Genomic DNA, 23,500 nt, shown 5'->3' with positions numbered 1-23,500 from the left:
AAGTGGGAAGAATAGATCCCAGTGTGTTCGGTGACTGGAATCTAACTGCAGGGCTATTTTAGTGTTGACTGTTGGGTACAAAATCAGAAGCCCTGTCACTAAAAGTACAAATAGCTATATATCCCACCAGGTTCGTGAGTAGGATTGCCTTCAGATTACAGCAAAACAAGATGAATCCAAGGTTAACTTCAGGATCCACAGAACTGAGTTTGGCACGTGTTTCTGAAGTTATGAAACCTCCCAAGTTCCTTTGTAAATGTTATGGGTGACACGTTTTAGAACATGTAAGGTTAGAGTCAATACCAAAGAGGATAGAGGGGCTTACAGTGTGCAGCTGGGTTCACTGCAACTGGGATCTTTTCAAAGTGGCTCTGATTAAGTATAACTAGAATTCTGTGACCTATTTGGATATTTTTATCTCAAAATGGTCAAGAAAAAGTCTTTGTCTACGACTTGCCTGCATGTTATTGTTACTATGAAAGATGAGCCTTGTGTATGTCACTCTTCAAGCTTTCCCAAATGCTTCTCAATGCAGGGTTCTTTAAATTCATTTTATTTGTAGCTCTTTCCTTAGTTTTGGGTATGTGCTTCATTGTCAGACTTAGGAAGTGTTCAGTCATTTTTTTCTACAATTAAGGTTGCTAACCTTTTTTCCTCATTTTTGTGCTTCCATAGTGCATAGATCTGTCAGCTTTATGGTGACCCATAAAGTCTTGACTTTCTTCACTTTTTGTTTTCTTATTGTTACTCTGATTCAGTGAACTCAAAGTTTGCTGATGCTTTTGTTTGATCAAGTCTAATGATGAAGCACTTTACTGAATTTTTCAGTTTAGTAACTGTATTCTTCAATTTCAGAATTTATTTTTTTGTTATCCTCATCTCATTCTTGCATCATTTTTCTTAATTAACTTGCCTTTGTTCTTTTGTAGTTCATTAAGCTTCATGATGAATAATTTGAATTATTTTTCAGGTATTTCATAGATCTCCATTTATTTATTTTTTATTATTATTTTGAAGGTAGTAAAACACATCAGAACATGACAGAACAAAGCCAATCGAGACAGTGCAGTGAAATTGGTACAGAACTTCACAGCAGGTTACCAGGATAACAGTAATAAGCACCATAGTATATCTTTTATCTTCATAATAGTTGTCCTCTCAATCAGGTATAACAAAATCAAACCAAATACAGAATATCAGAAAAACTATCAAAACAGTATTGAATAGAGCAATACAACTAATCAGAACAGTGATAACAATATTTACCTTCAAAGAGATGGTAGACGGTAATCCCCCATATTTGCTCTATTACATACAGTTATCCTCCCAAGAGATGCTCAGACCTCTGACTCCCAATTTGCTAATGGTGAACAGGGGAGATGTTTGATTCGCAGCCTATGGGCTGGGAGGCTCATAGCTGACTACCGGGGAGGGGAGCGGGTTGCTTTGCTACCCAGAGCCCTAAGCTCCAACATGGCATAGATCTCCAGAGATGCTGGCTGGCTAGTTCTCTCCCTGGATCACCCGCTGCTCACCAGGCACCCTAAGTTCCAACCTGGCATGAATCTCCAGAGACACTGGCTGGCTGGTTCTCTCCCTGGGTCATTCACCTAGATCTCCATTTCTTTAGGATCAGTTTCTAAATATTTATTTTGATCACATGATTGGTCCATTTCCATTCCTTTTTTTTTTTAATCTGTGGTTTTCTCTTCCTTCCTTCCTTCCTTTTTTCTCTTTGACTTTTGTTTCCTCCCTTTTCCTTCTCCTTCCTTTTAAAAATCACTCATCCTATTATCTTTATGATACAGTTTCATAAAAGAGAAGATTTTTACCAATTATCCGAGTTACAGATTTTGGCTATCTCTCATACCTTTTCTGGAGTTGATGTTTCTTTAATTTGTACATATAATTTTCCAATTACAGAGGTTTTCCAGCTTCTTTTCAGGGGCTTACAATCTCTTCATCCCTGTAGTATCTTCCTGTGATGATACAGGTTCTGTGTTATCTCTTATTCTCTGTGACCTTTAAGAATCTAAAGTATGTCAAGCCGATTACACTGCCTGTTATATGAAAGCATAGGACATAGATCTGCAAGTAGTATACAATATTTGAGAATGACAGTAAATGACTATATTACTAATCTGTTTTTCTATGTATCGTGATTGCATTTTTCCTCATTTTTAATTTAATCTCATATTATTTTGTTCATCTCTAGGTATAAAAAATTCCCTCTTAGTCAAGCCCTCTAAGTATATAAAATTCCCTCTTAATGGTGCCAGTAAGTGGCCACGCTGAGTGACCTGGAAACAAAATTTGTCATTAATGTTTACCAAAGTGGAAAATTAGTAGTTACTGATTTCCAATCAGGCACAGCCTATACTTTTTACAGAACAAGAACAAAATGATGAAATCTATTAAAAGGATCTATTCCATCAGATACAAGTATTAAAAATTTGACATGGAAAAACTTATCGATTAAAGACCAGATAATGAAGTATATCTTTCTCAGCACCACCACTATCAGAGACAAAGCAAAAGGCTTGTGTTGTTGAAATAAAGGCTAGGACCTACTACAGTATTGAATCTACTGATACTTCTAGGTTGTTTAAATGATTCAAAAGTCATTATTCATTACACAATGTAAAAGCGAATGATGAGTCCACAAGCACTGTTGTGAGGGCAGTTGAAGAATTTTGGAAACTCTATATAAGAAGATTGTGGGAGAAAACTTACAGAGCAAATCTTTTATATGATGTAAATTTCTATTCTGGAAATAAATACCTGAAAGAACGTCCATCCACTTTAGAATCAAGTCAGTGCATGAATTTTAATTCTTTTAAGGACAAGATAACAGTAGCTTGGGGCCAGCTTTGCCAGCTATAAATGGAAACATTTCCTGATCATGTATAGTGAAAATCCCAAGCCTTCATATGTATCAAAATCACACATTGCCAATGTATCCACCAAGGAGGAATAAGAGGTAACCAGCTCCTCTTCCAAAGCTAACCTCTTGAATAGCTATGAAAGTAAAATGGAGTACTGTTTGGAAAATAGGACAGTTTTCAGGATTTTGCATGCTGTTTCAAAATGTAGAGATACAGAAAGGCATACTATTCAGTCATAAGAACATTCTTCTGGTTCCAGATAAATTTTAGAAGTGATTTCTCTAGATCTATGAGGAATTTTTTTTAATTGGGATGGAATTGAATCTGTATAACAGTTTGGGAGAATGGCCATTTTCACAATATTTATTCTTCCTATCCATGAGCAAGGGATGTTTTTCCATTTTCTGGTATCCTCTTTGATTTCTTTTTTCACGGTATTAGAATTTTCCCTGTATAGGTTTTTCACTACTTTCATGAGATTATTTCGTAAGTATTTCATTTTTTTGGATGCTAGTGTGAAGGGTGTGGCTTCTCTTATTTATCCCTCAGTGATTTTGTTGTTACTGTATAGGAATGCTATTGATTTTTGAGTATTGATTTTCTATCCAGCTACATTGCTAAATTTATTTATTATATCTAGGAGACTTTCAATGGAGCTTTGAGGGAGGTCTTCTCTGTAGAGTATCGTATCATCTGCAAATGATAATTTAACTTCCTCTTTTCCTATCTTAACCCCTTTTATTTCTCTCTCTTGTCTAATTGCTCTGGCTAGTATTTCCAGTACTATATTGAATAGGAGCGGTGATAAGGGATATCCCTGTCTTGTGCCTGACTTTAAGGTAAAGGCCTTTTGTTTTTGGCCATTTAGTATGATACTGGCTGTTGGTTTGTCATAGACAGCCTTTATCATATTGAGGTAAGGACCATCTATTCCAATTTTCTGTAAGGTTCTTATCATGAATGAGTGTTGGACCTTATCAGAAGCTTTTTCTGCATCTATAGAAATGATCATGTGATTACTTTTGGCTTTATTGATATGGTGGATTACATTTATTGATTTACATATGTTGAACCATCCCTGTATGCCTGGCATGAATCCCACTTGGTCATGGTATATTATCTTTTTGATGATTTGCTGCATCGTATTTGTCAATATTTTATTGAGGATTTTTGCATCTATGTTCATTAGGGAGATTTGCCTGTAGTTGTGTTTTTTAATTTGGTCTTTCTCAGGTTTTGGTACTAGAGTAATATTTGCTTCCAGGAATGACTTAGGAAAAATTGCTTCCCTTTTGATTTCATTGAAGAGTTTGAGGAGTGTGGGCATTAAGTCTTCTTTGTATTTCCTGTAGATTCTGTAGTGAATCCATCTGGGCCTGGGCTCTTCTTTGTAGGTAAGGACTTAATTATATTTTCAATTTCATTAATAGAAATTGGGTTATCCAGCAGTTTTACATCTTTGTGACCCAACTTTGGTACTTCATATGTTTCTAGGAATCTGTACATTTCTTCTGTGTTATCAAACCTGTAAGAGAAGTTTTTGAAACAGTTGTTGATGATCTTCTGTATTTCCACAGAGTCTGGAGTGATTTCGCCTTTTTCATTCCTTATTGCATGAATTTGAGCTTTTTTAAAAAATTAGATTGCTTAGTGGCTTATCAATTTTATTTATTCTTTCAAAGAACTTACTCTTTGATTCATTGATTCTTTGTTTTCTTAGTCTGTATTGCAATAATTTCTGCTCTGATTTTTATAATTTCTTCCCTTCTTTTGGCTTTGGCCTTGGCTTGCTCTTCTTTTTCTAGATGTTTGAGGTGTAGCATCAGGTTATTTATTTGTCTTCATTCTGTTTTCCTGATGTGGGAACTCAATGCAGTAATTTTCCTTTGAGGACAGGTTTCATTCCCACAGATTCCAGTAAATTGTATTGTATTTCAATCCCACCGATTCCAGTAAATTGTATTTTCATTTGCTTGTAGGTATTGTTTAATTTCTTCAATTACCCCTGTGACCCACTGATTGCTCAACAGTGTGTTATTCAATTTCCATGTGTTTGTGAGGTTTTTGCATTTTCTTTTAATCATTGATTTCTAGTTTCATGGCACTATGATCCATTAATATGAACGGGGTAATTTCAACTCTTTTGCATGTATTTAAATGTGTTCTGTGGGCTAGTATATGGTCTATTTTAGAGATTGTCCCATGTACTGCTGAGAAGAATCTGTATTTTGATGCTGTTGGATGAACACTCTGAATATGTCTATCAAGTCCATTTGTTTACAGGTGTGATGCAGTTCTGTTATTTCTTCACTGATTTTCTGTCAGGTTGTTCTGTCCCTTAGTGTCAATGGTGTGTTAAAGTCTCCTGTATACTGTGTTATTGCTAATTTGATTTTTCATTTCTATTAATACTTGCTTTGTATAATTGCTTGCTATGGAATTTGCTGCATATATATTTAAGATAGTGATCTCTTCCTCTTGAAGTTTACCCCTAGCCAGTATGTAGTGACCCTCTTTATCTCTTTAGATCATTCTTGAAGTTCACATTGTCTACAAACAGAATAGCTACTCCCCCCTTTTTTGGGGGTTCCTGTTGCATGAAGTATTATTTTCCATGCTTTGACTTTCAATCTGTGAGTATGCTTTTGGGTTAGATGGCTTTCTTGTAGACAGCATATAGCTGGAAGTTGTTTCTTGATCCATTCTGCCAGTCTTTTATTTGGTGAACTGAGACCATTTACATAAAAGGTTGTAACTGTTATATATTGGTTTATTATTGACATGTTATCTTTCTGCTGTTGCATCTTTATCTTTCCATTCTGTTTAATTGTGTGCTTTGCTTAGTGGTTTTTTCCTATGTGTGTCTAAACTATCTTTCAGTATTCTTTGCAGGGTTGGCTTGGTGATCATGAAGTTCTTCAGCTGTTCTTTATGATGGAAGTATCTTATTTCTCCATTCATTTGAAGTACAGTTTTGCAGGGTGCAGCAGTCTAGGCTGGAAATCATTTAGTATCTGAAATACTTCACTCCATGCTCCTCTTGACTTTTATTGTTTGTGCTGAGAAGTCTGCTGTGATTCTGATAGGTTTTCCTTCATAGGTGATCTGTCTTTTCTAACAGCTTTTAATATCCTATTCTTATGTTGGATTTCTGGGATGGTGATTATTATATCTCTGGCTGCAGTTTTATTTTGGTTATGGCTATTTGGAGTTTTCAGCTATTACTTCTCTAAATATCCTCTTGATATCTTTTGTGTTGTCCCCTATTTATATCTGTCAATTTTATGTTGTTTTTCTTTGCATTATCTTGTAGCTGTTGAACTGTTATTTCCTGATTCCTTTGTATTTTTAAAAGATCTTTCCTTTCCTGTTCACTACCTGCAATCTTGTTCGAGGTCTGAAATTCTATCTTTACTTTCGTTGAGGTGGTTTTGACAACTTTCAATGGAATTTTTTATTTCCTATGTATCTTTTGAATCTGCTTCATATATTGTTTGTTTCTTATATTGTTCATCCAGGGATTCTATCTTTTTGTTTTGTACCTCTAATTTTTTAACTGTGTCTTCTTTTGATGTGTTCAGTATCTCACTTTTATCATTTCTTCTTTTACCTAGGAAATTATTTCTAGTTTGAGTTCCTTTAAAGCTTCCCGGAGTTGCATCTTTATTTTAGTTGCCATTATTTCAGGTATTTCAGGTGTATGGCATATATTTTCTTCTATGTACATAGCTCCTAAGCTTTCTTGGGATGGGCTGGATGTTTGAGATTGCATTTTGGTCTTTTGTTTTGTCATTTCCTACATTTCCCTGTTTCATGTTTTGTTCCAAGGCTTCCCTGGGCCTGTTGGAAATCGTCTTCTATGCCCTGAACTCCCGGGGAGTATTATAAAGTTTTATAGTATGTTTATAAAGTTTTATAGTATGTTTTATAGTATGTCTTTTTACTGAGTATGAAAATGTTATAGAATAACATTTCAATATGTATTTATCTTTGTAACACACTATACTATTACCTGAGCAGTTAATTTTCTTCAGGAAAGTTTTTTTTAAATAAACAAATGCTTACTGAAAGAAGTCACAATTATAGAACAGTAAAGGATTAAGTTTGTCTGTTTTTCCCCTCCATCCTCCTTTCACACTCAAAAATCAGTATAGTCTAGTGATTATATATATTTATATATGTTCCAATTTATCCATAAGTATGAGTGACTGTCCCAATTTATTCATAAGTATGACCACTGTTTAAATTTAGTTCTGCATAGCGAATTTAATGGTATCTGTCACTAATTACTATAATCATAGGACTTGGGATAATGATAATGGTAATAATTTGAATTCAATATTAAAACTAAAACTATTTTGTAAATTTCCCAGATTTATAGGCAATTTCATGTAGACCTAAGAGCTTTTTAAGCAGAGCAAGTGGTTTAAAAAATACATTTCAGATTGAAGAGAAAAAGTACAGAGATGATTTAATGTTTTACAAAATATTTGAAGACATTTCTAAAATGCAAAATAAAACAAGAGCAAAAAATAGGACATGAAATTGATAATGTCTCTAGAAGTCATGCATTTTAGCGAAATGTTTAGCGTTTAACTGGCCTATTATTATTTCAACAAAAAATAGGCAGCTAAATCAGACAGAAATGTTATAGGCAGTCTGACAGTGCTAGGCCCTCCAGGGAGCTGGCACAGAGTATCAGATGTCTTGTGATCTTAGAGGAGACAGTCACCTCCCACTATAGGCCAGATCTCAGGACAAAGGCAAAACAAATGCAACCACACCCTAAGTATAAACATTAGGGTGGACATTCTAAATAGGTATGGATCACCTTGATGAAGCCAGGAGCTATCATCCTATCCCTCTACAGAAGTGTCACTGCTCCATAAGAATGTCCACTTTCTTTTTTTAAAAATTTTTTTATTTTAAAGAGATTAAGACAAAAAAGAACATAACAAAGCAGACCAGAACAATGTAAGCAACACAGTATTTCACCACAACCTGTAATTAGCAGTAACTGCCATAATGTCTCTTTCTTTGAAATAGTTGAGCATAACTTCATATACAATAGTATCAAACATAACAAAATAGTGTAAACCCATTCAAGAGAATGAAAGTATTACAGGACATTCAGAACCAAATAACAGAAAATGAACAGTGGCTACTATATTATCTCATTTTCCATAGAAATTTTGTTTGTACTATCACACATAATAAAATCCAGTAAGATACAACATGATAGACCCATTGGAAAGAGAAGAACAAAAGCATGGTAGGACTTCAAACCAAGATGACATTAAATTAGTACTGGCTAATATAATGCCTTATGTTCTTCAAAATAGCTGTTCATACCATCACAGATAATAAAATCAAACAAACCAGGATAAAACTGAGAATATCCACTTTCTAAGTGACTCCCTTCCCATTTGTTCCTGATTTGGTCAATTTTATCTTAACAATTAATCTTATTGGTTGGCCATAGTCTACAGTCAATCTTCTGTATGCATAAGCCAGTTTTCACAGCACCATTTGGTAAACAAGCTATCCTCAGTGTGTTTTCTAGCTCTTTTGCCAAATATCAGATGGCCCAATGTATTCGAGGTTGAGTCCTCTATTCTTTTCCATTGATCTAGGTTTTGTGCCAGAATCATGTGGTTTTTATTAGTTCAGATTTGTTCCTGAAACCCCTCATAGAACTGTACTCACTATCTCATAGGTTTTTGTATGTTGTATTGGCTTATCAATCAATTCTAGTAATTAATTTGTTCTTGATGTGTGACTTAGTATTCAGGAATGTGTTACTTAATGTTTGTAAAATTCTTGTGATTTCTTTTGCAGCTGACTTCTAGATTCAGTGTGCTCTGACCCCACGATATACATGAGTTCATCTGTAGTTACACAGGTTCTATTTGTATATAAACTCTGAGTGCTGTGGAGAACGAGTATTCTGCTGTAAAGGGGGTGGAACACTCTGCAGATGTCTTTTAAATCCCTTTAAAGTTTGAAAGTTGTATTTCTTTTTGTATTAAGTTGATCTGTGTATTTGTGAAAGTGGATAATTGAGATCACTTATTGTGATGGTGTTTATTTGATCTTTTCTGACCAGCAGTGTCTGTCATATGAAGGTGAGAGCACTGATATTCAGTGTATATATATTTACAACTGTTCTTTCTTCTTGAAGTTTTCCTTTAACTAGTTATGCATTGAGTATCAGTGCACTCACCTTCATATAACAGGCACATTGTATAATTTTGTCTGCACTTTGATCAGTCTAATCTTGATGTCTATTTTGAGAATGAGACTTCTATCCCTGCTTGCTTCAGGGTCCTCATGCCTGGAGTATTTTTTTCACCCTTTGATATTTAGTCTATCAAATTTTTTTGGAGCATATGCATATTTTGAATGCAAGAAATCATTGAATTTTCTTTTTTGACCATGTACCAATTTGTGTCTTTTAATTGGGGTTGTAATTATTATTGAGAGTTGTTACTGAAAGGTACCGACTTACTCCTCAGAGGTCCCCCCCAACCTCTGACTTCTTTATAACTATTATAACCATTCATCTTGCTTGATATATTCAATTCTTCAGAGTTGTTGGCTCTAGTGGCTTCAGTGTGTATCTCCAAAATATTCTTGAGTATTATTTGGAGCATGGGCTTGGTTTTCATAAGGAGTTATTTGGTGTACAATATCCTTATTCCTCCACTGATTTTTAAATATAGTTTTGCAGGATACATTAGTCTACGTTGAAAGGGGTTTCCTTTTAGGACTTAAAATGTAATTTCTGTTGGCCTTTAACATTTGTTTTCATAAGTCTGCTGTAATCCTAATGGATTTGCCTTTCTAAGTGATTTTTTTTTTTTTTTTTTTTTTTTTTTTTTGCTTTTCTTTGAAAGTTTTAAGGATTCTGTCCTTGTGTTGTGCTTCTGGGATTTTTCTGTGCTACGTCATGGGAAAGATTTGTTTCTTCATCCTTGTTGGTGCTCTATGAGCCTCACCTGTGTGTAAGTTCCTTCCCCACACACGGAAAGTTTTCTGCTATGATTTCTGTAAACACAGTTTTTACTCTAATTATGCTATTCTCTAACTTCATTTAGCTTAGGTTAGTCTACTTGGCATAATCTAGTAGCAGTTGGGTGAATTTTCCTAGTTTTCTTGTCAAGCTTAAGTTACCTCTTAGAATATCATGTGTTTCCATTTTCTACTTCAGGTCCAAGAGTCTTTTCACACTAGTTATTTCTGCAGCTCATGTATTTGATAGCATTCATTATCTCTTGGCTTTCATTGGGCACCTTTTCATGAATCATTTCTTTGATAAATTTATTGGTCATGATTTGAATAATTTTTAACTTCTGGTTTTTTTGTTTCTTCCATAATGATATTCATCAGTTTGTTAATCCCACTATCTTTAGTTCATGTTTTCTTTGAACCTGCAAGTTTATTTCTTCTTTAATCATTTGCAGGTAGCTCATTTATTTGTTGTTTGATTTTCTCTCTTTTGGTGCCATTTGCACCATTTAGGAGAACAGAGTTTTTGGAGGCATTTTGTTGCCTTCTTTTCTTTTTGTGGTGAGGACTGATATCAAATAGTGTAGAAAGTATGTTCCTGCTATAAAGACCTCTTTAGTTAAGACAGGTTTCCAGTGATGTGATCATGGTTTTGCCAGGAGGAACTGTTTACCATTACAATCCATTTAGTTTGATTTTTGGACACTACCACTCTTTTGTAAAGAGTGTATTTCTACCCTCCACTCTGGGAATAACATTAACAGTTCCTGCTGTATACCAATCATAAAACTTTAAAACTTGATCATTTCACCTTTTCTCAATGTCCAGTACAGATTATATTACACTGCTATTTATGGTTTATGATGTGCAGCATGGGGAAAGCAGACTAAGGAGGAAAGGAAGGAGATATATCAGTGATAAGAAAGGGAGATTAAGAAAAATGTCAATAGGTGGAAAACAAAAAGGTCTGCTTCTATTGGAATTATTTGTATTGCTGAAGGAAGCAGCTAATGTTGAGGGGGGTTGGAATATATCTGTATATCCCTATATGCAGTTATATTTGGAGTTTGAGAGAAGCAATGGGATTGTCATTAGAATTTGTTGATATATTTGTAGTTAGTTTTGTATGGGTCCTCTCAGTCTAATTTTGTTAAGGGTTATCCTAAAGTGCCCTTCAATGGTTCTATTTTAAATTAGAGCGTTGGTTACTTCTTATTCTCTAAGGTACATACATGGAGATACATGCTGTAGGTTAGAGGGAGAGGATGAGTTAGTAAGAAAGTGAAAAAGATCAGAGAAAAGAAAAATATGAAAGAAAGTAAAAAAAAAAAAAACAGGAGTCAAAAAAAGGAACAGTATAAATGGCCAAATTTAAAGAATAAAATTAAATAGCAAAACAATATTAACAAAAAAGAACCAGTTGGGAAAAAAAAAAGATAGCTCAGAATAAACAAGCAACAAAACAAAACATAAAAACTTTCTACAGTCATGTTCCCTTTATTTGAAAATACAGCCTGTGAGAAGCAGTTTCCTCCTATGGACTACTCTATTTCCTGCCCAAAGTGGTGAGGGCCGTTGATCTCTCTGTACTCATTTTCTTGGTGTGAGCTGTACTTTGGGTATGTGGCAATTTTGCACATTTCTGCCACAGTGTGAACAGCTATCTTAACTGTTTGAAAGGTCTGTTTTGTGTGTGTGTGTGTGTGTGTGTGTGTGTGTGTGTTGTGTGTGTGTTTTTAACATCTGAATGTGTGGTGTTTGTTTCGCACTGTTCTGTTGCTTCTGGTTTCTCTCAATCCTTGGCTTTCATACATCTCACTTTCCGTGCCCTGCAGGGCAGTTAGAGTGATCATGAGTCTATTCTATCATCCAGTTACTGAAGAGCCAATCTTTTCCTGAATCAGTTCAATCATCTCCCAGAATAGAGTAGAGGGTAAAGTGCCATGATCTAGGTGCAGTCAAGTACTCCAAACTCTAGATACTGGATTTTGGTTTACTTTGATTCTCTCTTATTTGTCTGGCCATGTAACATTTTATTTTGTGCTCTTGCCTCAGGATACCTGCTTTTCCAATGCTAATTTGGAGACATTCACTTTGCTGTCACTCCTTACTTGGCCACTCTCTCCACCTGAAATTGCTTCTTTAGAAATACATTCTCATAGCTCTCAAATAATCTGAAGTACTATTTTCTATGAAGCTGTATGAATATCTAAGACAACTATATAAGGTAGCATACTGAATAGTTAAAAATAAAAGTCTTGATTCTGATGTTAAAGGTTATGCATTTTAATATGATCTTTTGGTTGATTTATGTAAAGCTTTGTATTTTTCATTTTCTCAATCCTGTCACTGTAGTGATGTACGGTATATTTTAGCATCAACTTTGCCATAAGCAATGAAGTCAGAGTCCCAAAGAAATTTTAATTTATTTCCCTATTTTTAACTCAGTGCTTTTCATTATTCAGTTATTTTGTTTGGGATCCTAGCTGGTATCATTTTAATACTCATATAAATAATGTAAAATTTTAACTTAAAGGTAAAATTTAAGTAGATAAATCATTTATAGAAAAAGCGTAAGGGTGGACATTATATACAAAGTCATAATATAAACGATGACAAAACATACTAACAATCTCTGAATGCTACATTTTACTTTTTCGTTTCCTTAAAGCATTTTTCTCTAACAAGATGAAAATGACTCATAAAATGGTATGCAACATGGAATCAACATGTTACTAAGATTCTGTATTAAGAAAAAATGAAGCATGAAAAAGTTAAATTCAAACGTTCTTATTGAACTTTTAGCTAATATTTTTGAACAAAAAGCTGATTCAGAGAATATGCTAATGAAAACAAAGCTGTTCTCAAGAAATCTGCAACTTAGTAGAATGAGTCTTTCAAAAGCTCTAATATAAAGCTGAATTTTCCTTAAAAAAAAGAAAAAACAATGTGAGAGCAGTCCATTTTGTATGGCTAAATGTATGACAGTATTTATTTCAGTCTTATGTCAGGGATAGTATGTAAACAGTTAAAGAAAGGGAAGAAGGAAAGCGGTCAGAAAGAATAAGTAAAGGCAAGAGAGAAAGGAAATCAAAAGGTTCAGTAATGTTACAAAAAGGACATAGGGATCAGGGCCTGAGAGCAAGACTGGAAATAAATGTTATAGCAATGTCACACGATCTTCAATTCCTAACAATGGTAGTTTAGAAAATAATACAGCATTACTGTAGAATCTTATGCAGGATAATGCATACCAAAAAGGAAAATAATACGACAGTGGAATTGAATATGTAAAAAAGGAATGCATGGAGTTAACCCAAAAGAGTTCGGAAAGTCACAGCTCTAACTGGAGGAATGAACACAGAGATAGAACAGCTTAGGAGATGTGACAACATAGCACATGAGAGAACACTCGAAAGATGACACCAAATTTTGAGTTGAGGTACTGAAGGGGAAGCAATTATGATAAATAATAAAACAAGGAAAAAGATAAACCTAGAGGGGAGGAATAAGGTTACATTTTTGTACATTATGTGAAACAGTTCTAATTAAGCCCATATATAAATTACTAAATAAGAATAAAAATAAAATATCTTAACACATTAAACAAAAGCTTTCAGAGTTAAATAAATAGAAAATTCTAAGAATGAAATAAGTAGTGCAATATGTGCATAGATATGGAGATCAAATATTGTCAAGATGAATGCAAACATGTACTGTAAACATGTACTAATAAAAATTTTTTAAAAGGATTGTTTCTTTTGAATTAAATAACCAATATAATATCAATTTTATTACATACAATTTTAACTGTACAGTAATATTTTGAATCAGTGATTTAAGTATTTAAAAGTAAAGTTTGTTGTACAAGAAAAAATAAACAATGATGGTCGAATAAATCTTAAGTACAAATTAATAAAAGAAAGAATAGTGTCAACATGTCAGGTCTTCCTATTTTTATTTATATACTCATTTAAGGCCAATGAAATCGAGTAAGGTATTTTTTGGATAATAACAGTGTGACTTTAACATGATGAGCAAACAATAATTCAATATTGAAAAACTTCAGTTAGAAGACAGACATTATTTGACTTTAAGGCTTATTACAAACTTAAAATAATCAAAACCATATGATATTTGCAAAACAAAGACAAACACCTTAAGAGAACAAAGCAGAAATACACCATACAAACATACAAAAGAAAAAGGCATTACAATGGAGAAAAGATACCCCTCTTAAAAAAATCATACTGAAACAACTGTTATCTATATATAAAGAAAAGTTTTACACTGCTTATAAAATTCAAATTTATTATACACAAGTGTAAAAACACAAAAAACATCAAACTCCTAGTAAATAAGATAAAATCTAGATAAGTTTGAGTTTCAGTATGACTTTTTAGATAGAACACTAAATAGATTAAAATTTGAAACTTCTGCTCTGTGAAAAACACTAATGAAAAATGGAAGCATATACTGGAGAATGGGAGAAAATATTTGTACAAGGTGTCGTATGGGGTGATCAGGCTTAATTTGGTCAACTTGACTGCGCTGGAAGCTGCCCAGGGGATTGGTAGAGCAACCTCTAGATGTGCCTAGGTGGATAAAGGAGGTCTTATCTTGATACTATATCTGGTCCCTTGTCCCTTCCTGGCTGGCATTGTTCCCTTGTTCTGCTTCCTGGTTGCCATGGAACTACATAGCTTAGTTCTGTCAAACTTTTCTACCATGACAACTCTGCCTTGACTGAAACATGGACTTAAACCCTGAAACCCAATCATTGACTAAATCTCTCTCCTGGAACTGTCAGCTAAATTAAACCTCCCTTCCTTTAAATTGTGGATGTTGACTATCATGTCCCTGTGCCAGCAAAAGTGACTGATACATCTAATAAAGAACTGTTATCCAAAGTGTATAGACCCTTAAAAGTCAATAATAAAAAATAGGAAAAGATGTAAAGGTAAACATTATTAAAGAAAATATATGGATGGCAAAATAAAACATGATCAGCATCAGAATTCATTATGGGTTTATAAACTAAAACAAGGAGATTAGAAAGTCCAAAACATGGATAATACCCAAGGTTCATTAATGTCTGGCAGGAATGCAAACTAGTACAGCTACTATGGAAGACAGTTTGACAACTGCACTGAAAACTAGACATCTCCTTACCATTCTCTTATGATTCAGTATTCATGCTCCTTGCTACTTACACACATGAACTGGAAATTTACATTCACAGGTTCAATTCTGTACATGTACGTTTATTCATAAATGCCAAAAAATGGAAACAACCTAGATATCCTTTGGAAATTTAATGGATAAAATAAACCATGGTATATGAAGACAATGGATTATTATTCAGCATCAAAAATAAATGAGGTAGCAAGCCATAATAAAACACAAAGAAACCTAAATGCATATTACCAAGTGAAACAAACTAATCTGAAAAGGCTACAAATTGTGTAATTTCAACTATGCACCATTTTGCCACATTAAATTACAGTCAAAGTAAAAAGATCAATAATTACTACTGTCTACAGGTAAAGGAGGCTTGAACCAATGAAGCATAGATAGATGTATGTTGTTAGACATTTGTCAAAACTCATACAATATAAAACAGAAGAGTGAATGTAATGCAAGATATGGACTTTTGGTGATAATAATAACACATATACCACTCTGACAAGACGTTGATGGTGGACTAGGCTGTACTTGTACAGTCAGAGGGAGTATATACGAACTCTAGTTCTTGCTCAACTTTGCTGTGAAACAAAAAGTATTCTAGAAAAAGATATTGTTTTTTAAAAAAGTTTTCTAAGACAAGCATAAGTAACATGTGAAAGTTGCATTTTTTTTGGTTACTCAATTGTTTTGTTTTGTTTGGTACTGGGAATCAAACTCAGGACCTTGGCAAGCACTACTGCCACTGAACTACATCCTTGGTCCTGAAAGTTGCATTTTTAAAATCAGTCATAAAGTGACCAGTTATAGTTGGAGATGGTGCTGTATGCCTGTAATCATAGCACTTGGGAGGCTGAAGCAGGAGGATCACTATGACTTTAAAGGTTAGCTTGGGCTTACATAGTGACCAAAGGCCATCCTGAACTATATATATAGCAAGACCCTGTCTCAAAAGACACCAAAAAGAAAAAAAAATAAGTAACCAGTTATCATAGTCTTCCTGATTGTCCAATTATGTTCAAGTTCTTGATTCATAAATAATGAATATATTCAAAAGAAAAATGATAAATTACTTTGGTGACAACTAGCAGAATAAATTTATTGGCCAAATAAACCAACTTCATTTTCAGATGTTTCTGATCATGACCTAAATGGCAAGGATGGAAAAATGAAAGAAAAAGAGCAAAGATACTAATGTAATGGTGAAATGTTACAAAAATGGGAACTTGAGATAAAGGAAAAAGAAAAAGGACACATTTTTTTCTTCCTATGACACAGATGTAATAATGAGACATGTTAAAAGAGATGAATCCTGAGCGAGTAGTCAGTATTACTGACTACCCTGAATGAAGTCACTGATATTTTCCCAATTAATTAACAGTTCCACTAATTTCTTCTGAAAACAAGAATATTTTTCTAAGACACAAAAAAATGTGGGGAAAAGTTGGTCATAATTGACAAACTGGTATCTATTTTTTACCAAAATTACAGCTTAGTCAATAATATTCTAAAATGTATTTTAAGAAGTGTATATAGAACTACATATTTTGTAGTTTTCAGGCACTGGAGACACCTAAAAGAAAAAAAAGAGAGAAAGAAAATGCACCATTTTTCTTCAATGTCCATCTTAAAAGATATAACACTGCTATTTGCCACAGAACAGATGGACTAAGAAGACTACCAATGCAATGTCAAAACAAAGTAGACAGTCTAATCAGGTAGACTTGAATATATAATGAGGGGAATGTTTAAACAGGAATTCAGTGGTTTTGACATTCTGTTTTATAGCAGAAAAGCAGAAGCCATCTAGAAGAGGTTCCTTTCAGTGAGTTTGAAAGATAATTAGATAGTAAGACTTAATTTGCTTGAGGGTAATCAGCTTTTTGGATAAAGTTTAGCAATAGTTATACTTCAGGTGAATTTAATGAACCATTTTTAATCCTATTCATCATCATTTTTCTGGGAAACTGGCACCAGTAATCAAACAAACAAGCTTACTTAACTATGGAAACTCTCATCTTGAGATTTTTGAGATTCTTTTCCTACTTATGTCAAACATTCATTAGTTCTCTTCAGATTTTCTATCATGTAAATGTATGTCTCAAGATTCAGAGCAATACCAACTTGCAAGACTTTTCCCACTCCTTTTTCTGTCACCACTCTCATTTCATCACATAATTTCAGCTATTATTTCTATGATAAAACAATATGTAAAAGATCAACAATAGATCTAATTCAGGTCTTTATTCAGTAAGGTATCATTAAATTGACATTTTTGCTGTATCTTGATCATCAATTTATTTAAAATAAAACTCCTTAGTGAATTTTTGTCTCATTTTCTCTTTCTTTTGTACCTCAATTTAACTTGAATATTAGAAAAGCTTTTATTTCTAATTTTTTCCCTCTTAAGCTTTGTATAATGATCAAATACATTATCAAATCTTTTCTCTAATCCTTATGCACAATAACCTAATTATTTGTATATTACCTATTTAATTATTTAACATTTGGTTTTATACTGTTCTCAGTGTTTGTAACTTACTCTCTTTCAACAGATTAGCAAGACCTTTAGAAATGTAGTGTTTTTTGTACCATAAGAAACCCTCAAACTACAGCACTTATAAAATCCCTTGTTATTGACTGAAGAGCTGGGAAAAAACCCACTAAAGATAAAATTATTTTCTTTATTCTGTCTTTTACTGTTACATGATTAGATACACAGTACAAAAACATATATCTCAATTGTCTATAAAAATTAAAGTGACTCTTAGATTGACTTGCCTTGTCCTCCAAGTGCATTTCTAAAAAGCGCAGATAAGCCACTGGTGCAAATGCATCTGCTGAATGTATGACTGTTTCTGAGGAATCTCTGAAACAGAAACAATTTATATTGCATTATTTACTCTATAAACTGTGGCTACTGATAGGAGACACCAAAAATCCTCACTTTATGCTTATTTGCATGGTTATAAACTATGTAATTGTAAACATTTTTAATAATCCAGTATTAATTAATTGAGTACAAAGATCAAGAATTTACTTTTAAGAATATTAAAATAATGATGCATTTTTATCTTTATAAAGACACACAGTACAACTTTCAGGTTCAAAACTCGCTGAACAATTTTGAGACAAACTTGATCAATTTCACTTTTACATCTGCTTGGCATGGACTAACCATTAAACATTAGTACTTTATCTTCATTATCCTTTTCAAGAGGTAATTCATTCAGTGTTTCACACAAAAATCTCAATTATACTCACAAAAGCAGTATTAGTGATGTTTTTAAGCTCTAGCTGAACTCTTCACAGTGCAATATTACTACTATTTAAATTGATTGTCTGACATCGTAATTACCATATGCACGTAAAATGCTATGAACTTCTTGCTGGCATCATATGGATAAATGTAAATTAACACAACTTTTTATTAATAATACCTGGTAAAGTACATATGAATACTCAGATTATGACAAATCCTACTAATTATTTTTATTATTGTTTATTAAGGAAGCAATAATGTTCTGCATTTCAACTGAAAATTTAAAAACCAAAATTCATTTATATTTAATGTCTCAGGAAATCCTATTTAATGCTTATGTTACTATTGTAAGTATTTTGAACACTGCAGTACAGGAAAATGAATTCTTACTTTGACTCTGCCATTAATGAAAAAACATTCTTGCATTAAGTTTTTGGTGCAAAATCACTTAGCAGAATCCTCAATATCTTAATTATAAAATACTAAATTTTTATGATGAGAATATGTTTACTTTCCACTTGGAAGATTTAAGATTAAGAGTGTGTTAATTGTAAGTGAAATAAATAGGACATGCATGTGTAAATACTACATTATCTCTCTGGTGTGAGAAACTGAATTGTAAATAAGAACCAAAATTGTACAACAGATATTGTGAAATAGGAAGACACTGTTCAAAAGAAGAGGGAACTAGGGACCTGGGAGACGGAAAGGAATGAAGAGAAAGAAAAAATTCAGAAAAGAGGGATAAAATGAAAACAGAACTTTGTGAACAGGGAGGAAAAGGAAGTTTGAAAGGAGGGGATGGGAATGGGTAAAAAATCAAAATATATCATGTACAAATACATATTCTGTGTGATGAATGTGATCACTAGGTATACCTACACTGTACCAATAAAATTAAACAAAATTTATAAATAAGAGCAAGTTTGATGATTAAAATAAAAAACAATTTCCATTCATTTTAGTATCAAATATGTATCCTATTAATGATTAGAAAAGTAACATTAAAAAAAGGATTTCTTTGGCATTAAAAGGAAAGTACCTTATAAAACAGTAGAATAATTAAAGAGTAATGATCCTGATGAGAAGATACAACTTGTATTCACAGGTAATGTCAAGGAACAGATGCTTCCAGATGTGAGGAGGGAAAAAAAGATAAAAGTACAGAAGACGTTCTCTTGCTTGCTTCCTCCTACAACCTGAAACTTACTCATTTTTTTCCCTTTAATTTCTTATTTCTCCTTTTCTTCAGAGTTGTGTGCTTTGGTCAAATCTTGGCTGTACAATAAGATTCAAACCTCAGTTCTTGTTTATGATGTCACTCTTAGATTAATTTCAGTTTTCTGTTCCTGATCCCAGTGTTGGAAAATAATCATAAGCTTAAATGATGCCTAATGCAGGCAACTTGGTTTTGATATCCTTGAAAATGGAGTGCATCAATACCATAATTAACCTGAACCTGAAGTATGTCTCAGTGGATTTCAGGTCCTCCCCAATATTAGCTTACTAAAAAAGAAAGATGACAACACATTTCTTACTTCACTGATGCAATTACACTTAGAATCAAGAGTATTATCTAGAGAGAACACACACACACACATTCTTAGCATTCTTTGACAGAGAATGTGATTTTTTAATGGTTCTATTAAATCTGTAACATCTAAGTGACTAACATTCACAGGAGTTAACTGAGACTAGATATGAAAGCAAAAGTTTTCAGTTCTAAACACAAGAATGCAATTATTACTCTTTCTTTCGTTTTCTAAATTATCACTTAAAACTACTTCTAAGAATGTCTAGTCTTTGCTTTATAGATTTCTGAGTCCTAAAAGTACAACCTGTCAGAATATCCTGATTAAATCAGAAAATAAATTAACCCCTCAAATACTTTCAGTTATGCTAGACCAAAAATGTTTTGTCTGCTAGCCTTCTCTCATTTTCTAGCAATGTAAGTAACCAGTGCTGTTATGACTTGCCATACAAATGAGGCTTTACAAAGGTTTCCCAATATTTCCTTTCATTGCTGTGACAGATTAACCTCTACCGACAACTTTAAAATGGAAACTGAGTTTGTCTGATCCCTTCACTCTGATGCTAGCCTCCTGAAAGAGTAATATCTTCCCATGCCTCCTACCTAAAAGAATTTCCCTTTGACTGTTTAAAGGGAAATATAGCTGTCTCAAGTACTGATATTAGAAGTATCATTAATACAGAAAAGACAATAACTATCATTAACAGAATTTAAAGACTTCAATTCTTTACACACACACCACACACGCAAAAAAGTTTTTAATTTGAAAACCTATGATTACCCTGTAGTCAATTCTCTTCTTTTAAATGCTAGGCTATAAATGCTTTTAAATGCTAGACTAAGTTTATTCCAATTTTTCCTGTAAGATTTTAAAAATGCTAAGTGATTTTAAAAATTGGAATCTAATTTAAGCACAGTACATTTAATAATAAATTTCTAGAACTACTTTGATCTCTTAATTACTTCAGTACACAAAAAAGATTCAACTTACACTTTAAAAACTTCTTAATTAAAAACAAATAATTTTGTAAGTCTTTCTCCTTTTAGAGATGGCCTTGTTACTTTTTATTTAATACAATGTCATTTGAATCAGGTATTTGAAACAGAATCCTAATAAATAAATAGCTGCATGCTAGCTACAGCACAGCAATATTTATCATATCAAATATATTGGGCAAAGAATGCATTCTAAACTATAGAATCCATCATTATCAATGGTCAATTGTTAAATAGTTATAGGAACTAAACATAGCTTTAAATTGTATCATCTGGAAGACTATCCTAAGTAAAACATCTTTCATGCACGTACAGTTTTAGAATGGACAATGCATGCTCACTCACATCATCTTATTAATGTCAGGTATGACAGGATGTTATTCTATTTTTAAGAGAAGAATAGATTATTCATAGTAAAAGACAGTTTTTTTCATTAAATATTGATATGTTCCAGCCAATAATTTCTAATTAAAACTAAACAGAGGAATAAATGAAAAGGAAACAAAATATTTAAGAAAAACAAATAATAAACAATGAATTAATTTAATAATATCTAACAAATATTCTTAGTGACAGGTTAAGAATAAGAACAAACACTGGAGGTGATGACATCCAAAATGAGCTAAATCTTGGAAGTAGCCTGTATCTACTGATGAATGAATAAAGAAAATGTGGTATTTACACGCAATGAAATATTACTGTGCCATAAAGAATATAAATTTGAAGTATTCGTAATGTTAAGTGAAATAAATATGAGCATGGTTTCTCTTACAAGAGAAATCCAAATTATAAAGGGTCAAATAAAAGAGACAATACAAGTGAGGAGTTAGGTCTTTCTCAGACAGGAAAAGGATTAAGAGTTGGATGTGGGAAGACAGGGAGAGAAGAAAAAGATGATGAAAAAAATCAATTGAGATAAGTCATGTACATGTGCCAACGCTATACAAGGAATATAATCATTATGTACTACAACTATATCCTAAAAAAAGTGAAAAACAAATGGAAATATTCAGTAAAGTAAGGAGGAAAAATAGGAAGGTATCTTAAAGGTATCAAGAAAGTTTTCAAGCTGAAAAGAAGCAAACCTATGAAATGTGGGAAAAGTAAGCAGAAGCAGATTGAAGATTAACTGGCTGATAAATAATAATGAAAATACAGTGCTTCCTTTGTGTTCTGAAGGGACACGTGCGTGGTGCCACTTTTCATGTTGTTGATTTATCTGCACATATCTCTCTCTCTCTCTCTCTCTCTGATTGTTTTTTAACAGGAAATACTCCTGAAGAGCAGGATAACGCCTTACAGAGATCGCCCTACATAATATACCTCAACAAACAGTCATTTGGTTTGCATAAACAACTCACTTTTGCTACAGAGGCTTCTAATTCTCCATCAATGACACTCTCATTAACATGACTAACTCCTTCATGCATTATCTCTGTCAAGCTCAAGTTCCTATGTCTACAAAATGAAGAGGCTGGAGAGATTACTTTTTCAAGTTAAAGTACTATTATAAACAGACCATCTAGTTATGAAATATAAATTAGTACACATGCAATAGTTAATAGGTTGTCCGTAAAGCATTTGAGCATTACAGGACATCATTTTATTGTGTAAATGAGAAAGTAAATTTGGCATTTCTTCTTACCATGTTTTTTCTAATTTGCTTATTCCCATATCAATAACCATATATATTCCAACTTTTCCATTGTAAGTTTACCTTAGCATACGAATGCTTTTCTTGAGTATTATTTCATAGAATACTTCAGACATATTTCATTCATGAATTGTTTCATGATTATGATAACCAGAAAAAGTGTTTCTCATCTACACATTTATAATTCTTAACTTTTATCACTTTGTATCATAAATATACTCAGATACATTTCTTCCCACTTCTATAAAGGTAGGGACTCTATTAGAACATCAATAGTACCCCAATAGAATGCTCTGGATAAAATAGAAACTTAATAAAAACTTGCCAAATAAATTCTTATGTTGACAATTAATGGAAAATAAGAAGAATACCAAAGAAGAGTGCATGAATATTATACATGGTAAGGAAAGTGGCTTATCAGTTTTACTAATACGCAATTTTTTAGATTATCCATCATTCCCTTTCTTATTACTAATATCAAAAAATTAAAGTCTTAATGTTAAAAATATTAGAACTCTCCACTCAGCCAGTAGTAATTTTGACAGTCTTTCCAGGAAGCATGAGAGTTCAGAAAAAGCAGATAAAGTGCTCTAGAATATAAGATGAATGACATAAATAAAAGCATGGGTAATAATGTAACAAACTGAAGAAAGTTCCTGTTTTTCACTATAATAATTTTAACAATTTATAGCAAAATCACACTACTCACAATAAATTGGATGTCTAAAAACAGTTTGTATGTAAAAATAACCCTAAATAACTCAAAAGAAATGTTTAGTAGTACCTTTCTAACTTGTTAGAGACAAGAAAAAGGAAAAAGAGGATGGAATTAATGGAACCCACAGGCTACTGATGTGGCAGTTTATCAAATGTAGCTGTAATGAAAGATAAATAATACAGGCAATTCACACTTCATGAAAGGATAAAAGTGTCAGTGTGTAGGTACCAGTTTTACTGCAGGCCATAATCAGCAAGTAAAC

General features: G+C 32.9%; 1 protein-coding gene across 5 annotated transcripts in view; it reads right to left on the bottom strand.

The window, feature by feature from the left end:
* Positions 1-973: 973 nt before the first annotated feature.
* Positions 974-23,500, bottom strand: part of Dph6 (diphthamine biosynthesis 6) — a 180,070-nt gene continuing 157,543 nt past the window's right edge. For 4 of the 5 annotated variants that reach the window (XM_063250312.1, XM_063250313.1, XM_063250315.1 and 1 more), the window contains 2 exons: positions 17,859-17,946; positions 13,835-16,650 (listed from right to left, as the gene is read on the bottom strand). In XM_063250312.1, the coding sequence (XP_063106382.1) occupies positions 16,597-16,650; positions 17,859-17,946 (142 nt within the window). In that variant the 3' untranslated portion in view covers positions 13,835-16,596. Of the gene's footprint in view, positions 16,651-17,858; positions 17,947-23,500 lie in introns of all 5 variants that reach the window. The other variant, XM_063250311.1, reaches the window with a different exon arrangement.

The sequence above is a fragment of the Cavia porcellus genome, unplaced genomic scaffold, assembly GCF_034190915.1.
Source record: "Cavia porcellus strain 051 isolate PalLab524CR breed Dunkin Hartley unplaced genomic scaffold, mCavPor4.1 scaffold_6, whole genome shotgun sequence".
NCBI lineage: Eukaryota > Metazoa > Chordata > Mammalia > Rodentia > Caviidae > Cavia > Cavia porcellus.
The sequence above is the reverse complement of the archived record's forward strand: the minus strand, read 5'-3'. Positions and strand labels throughout refer to the sequence as shown.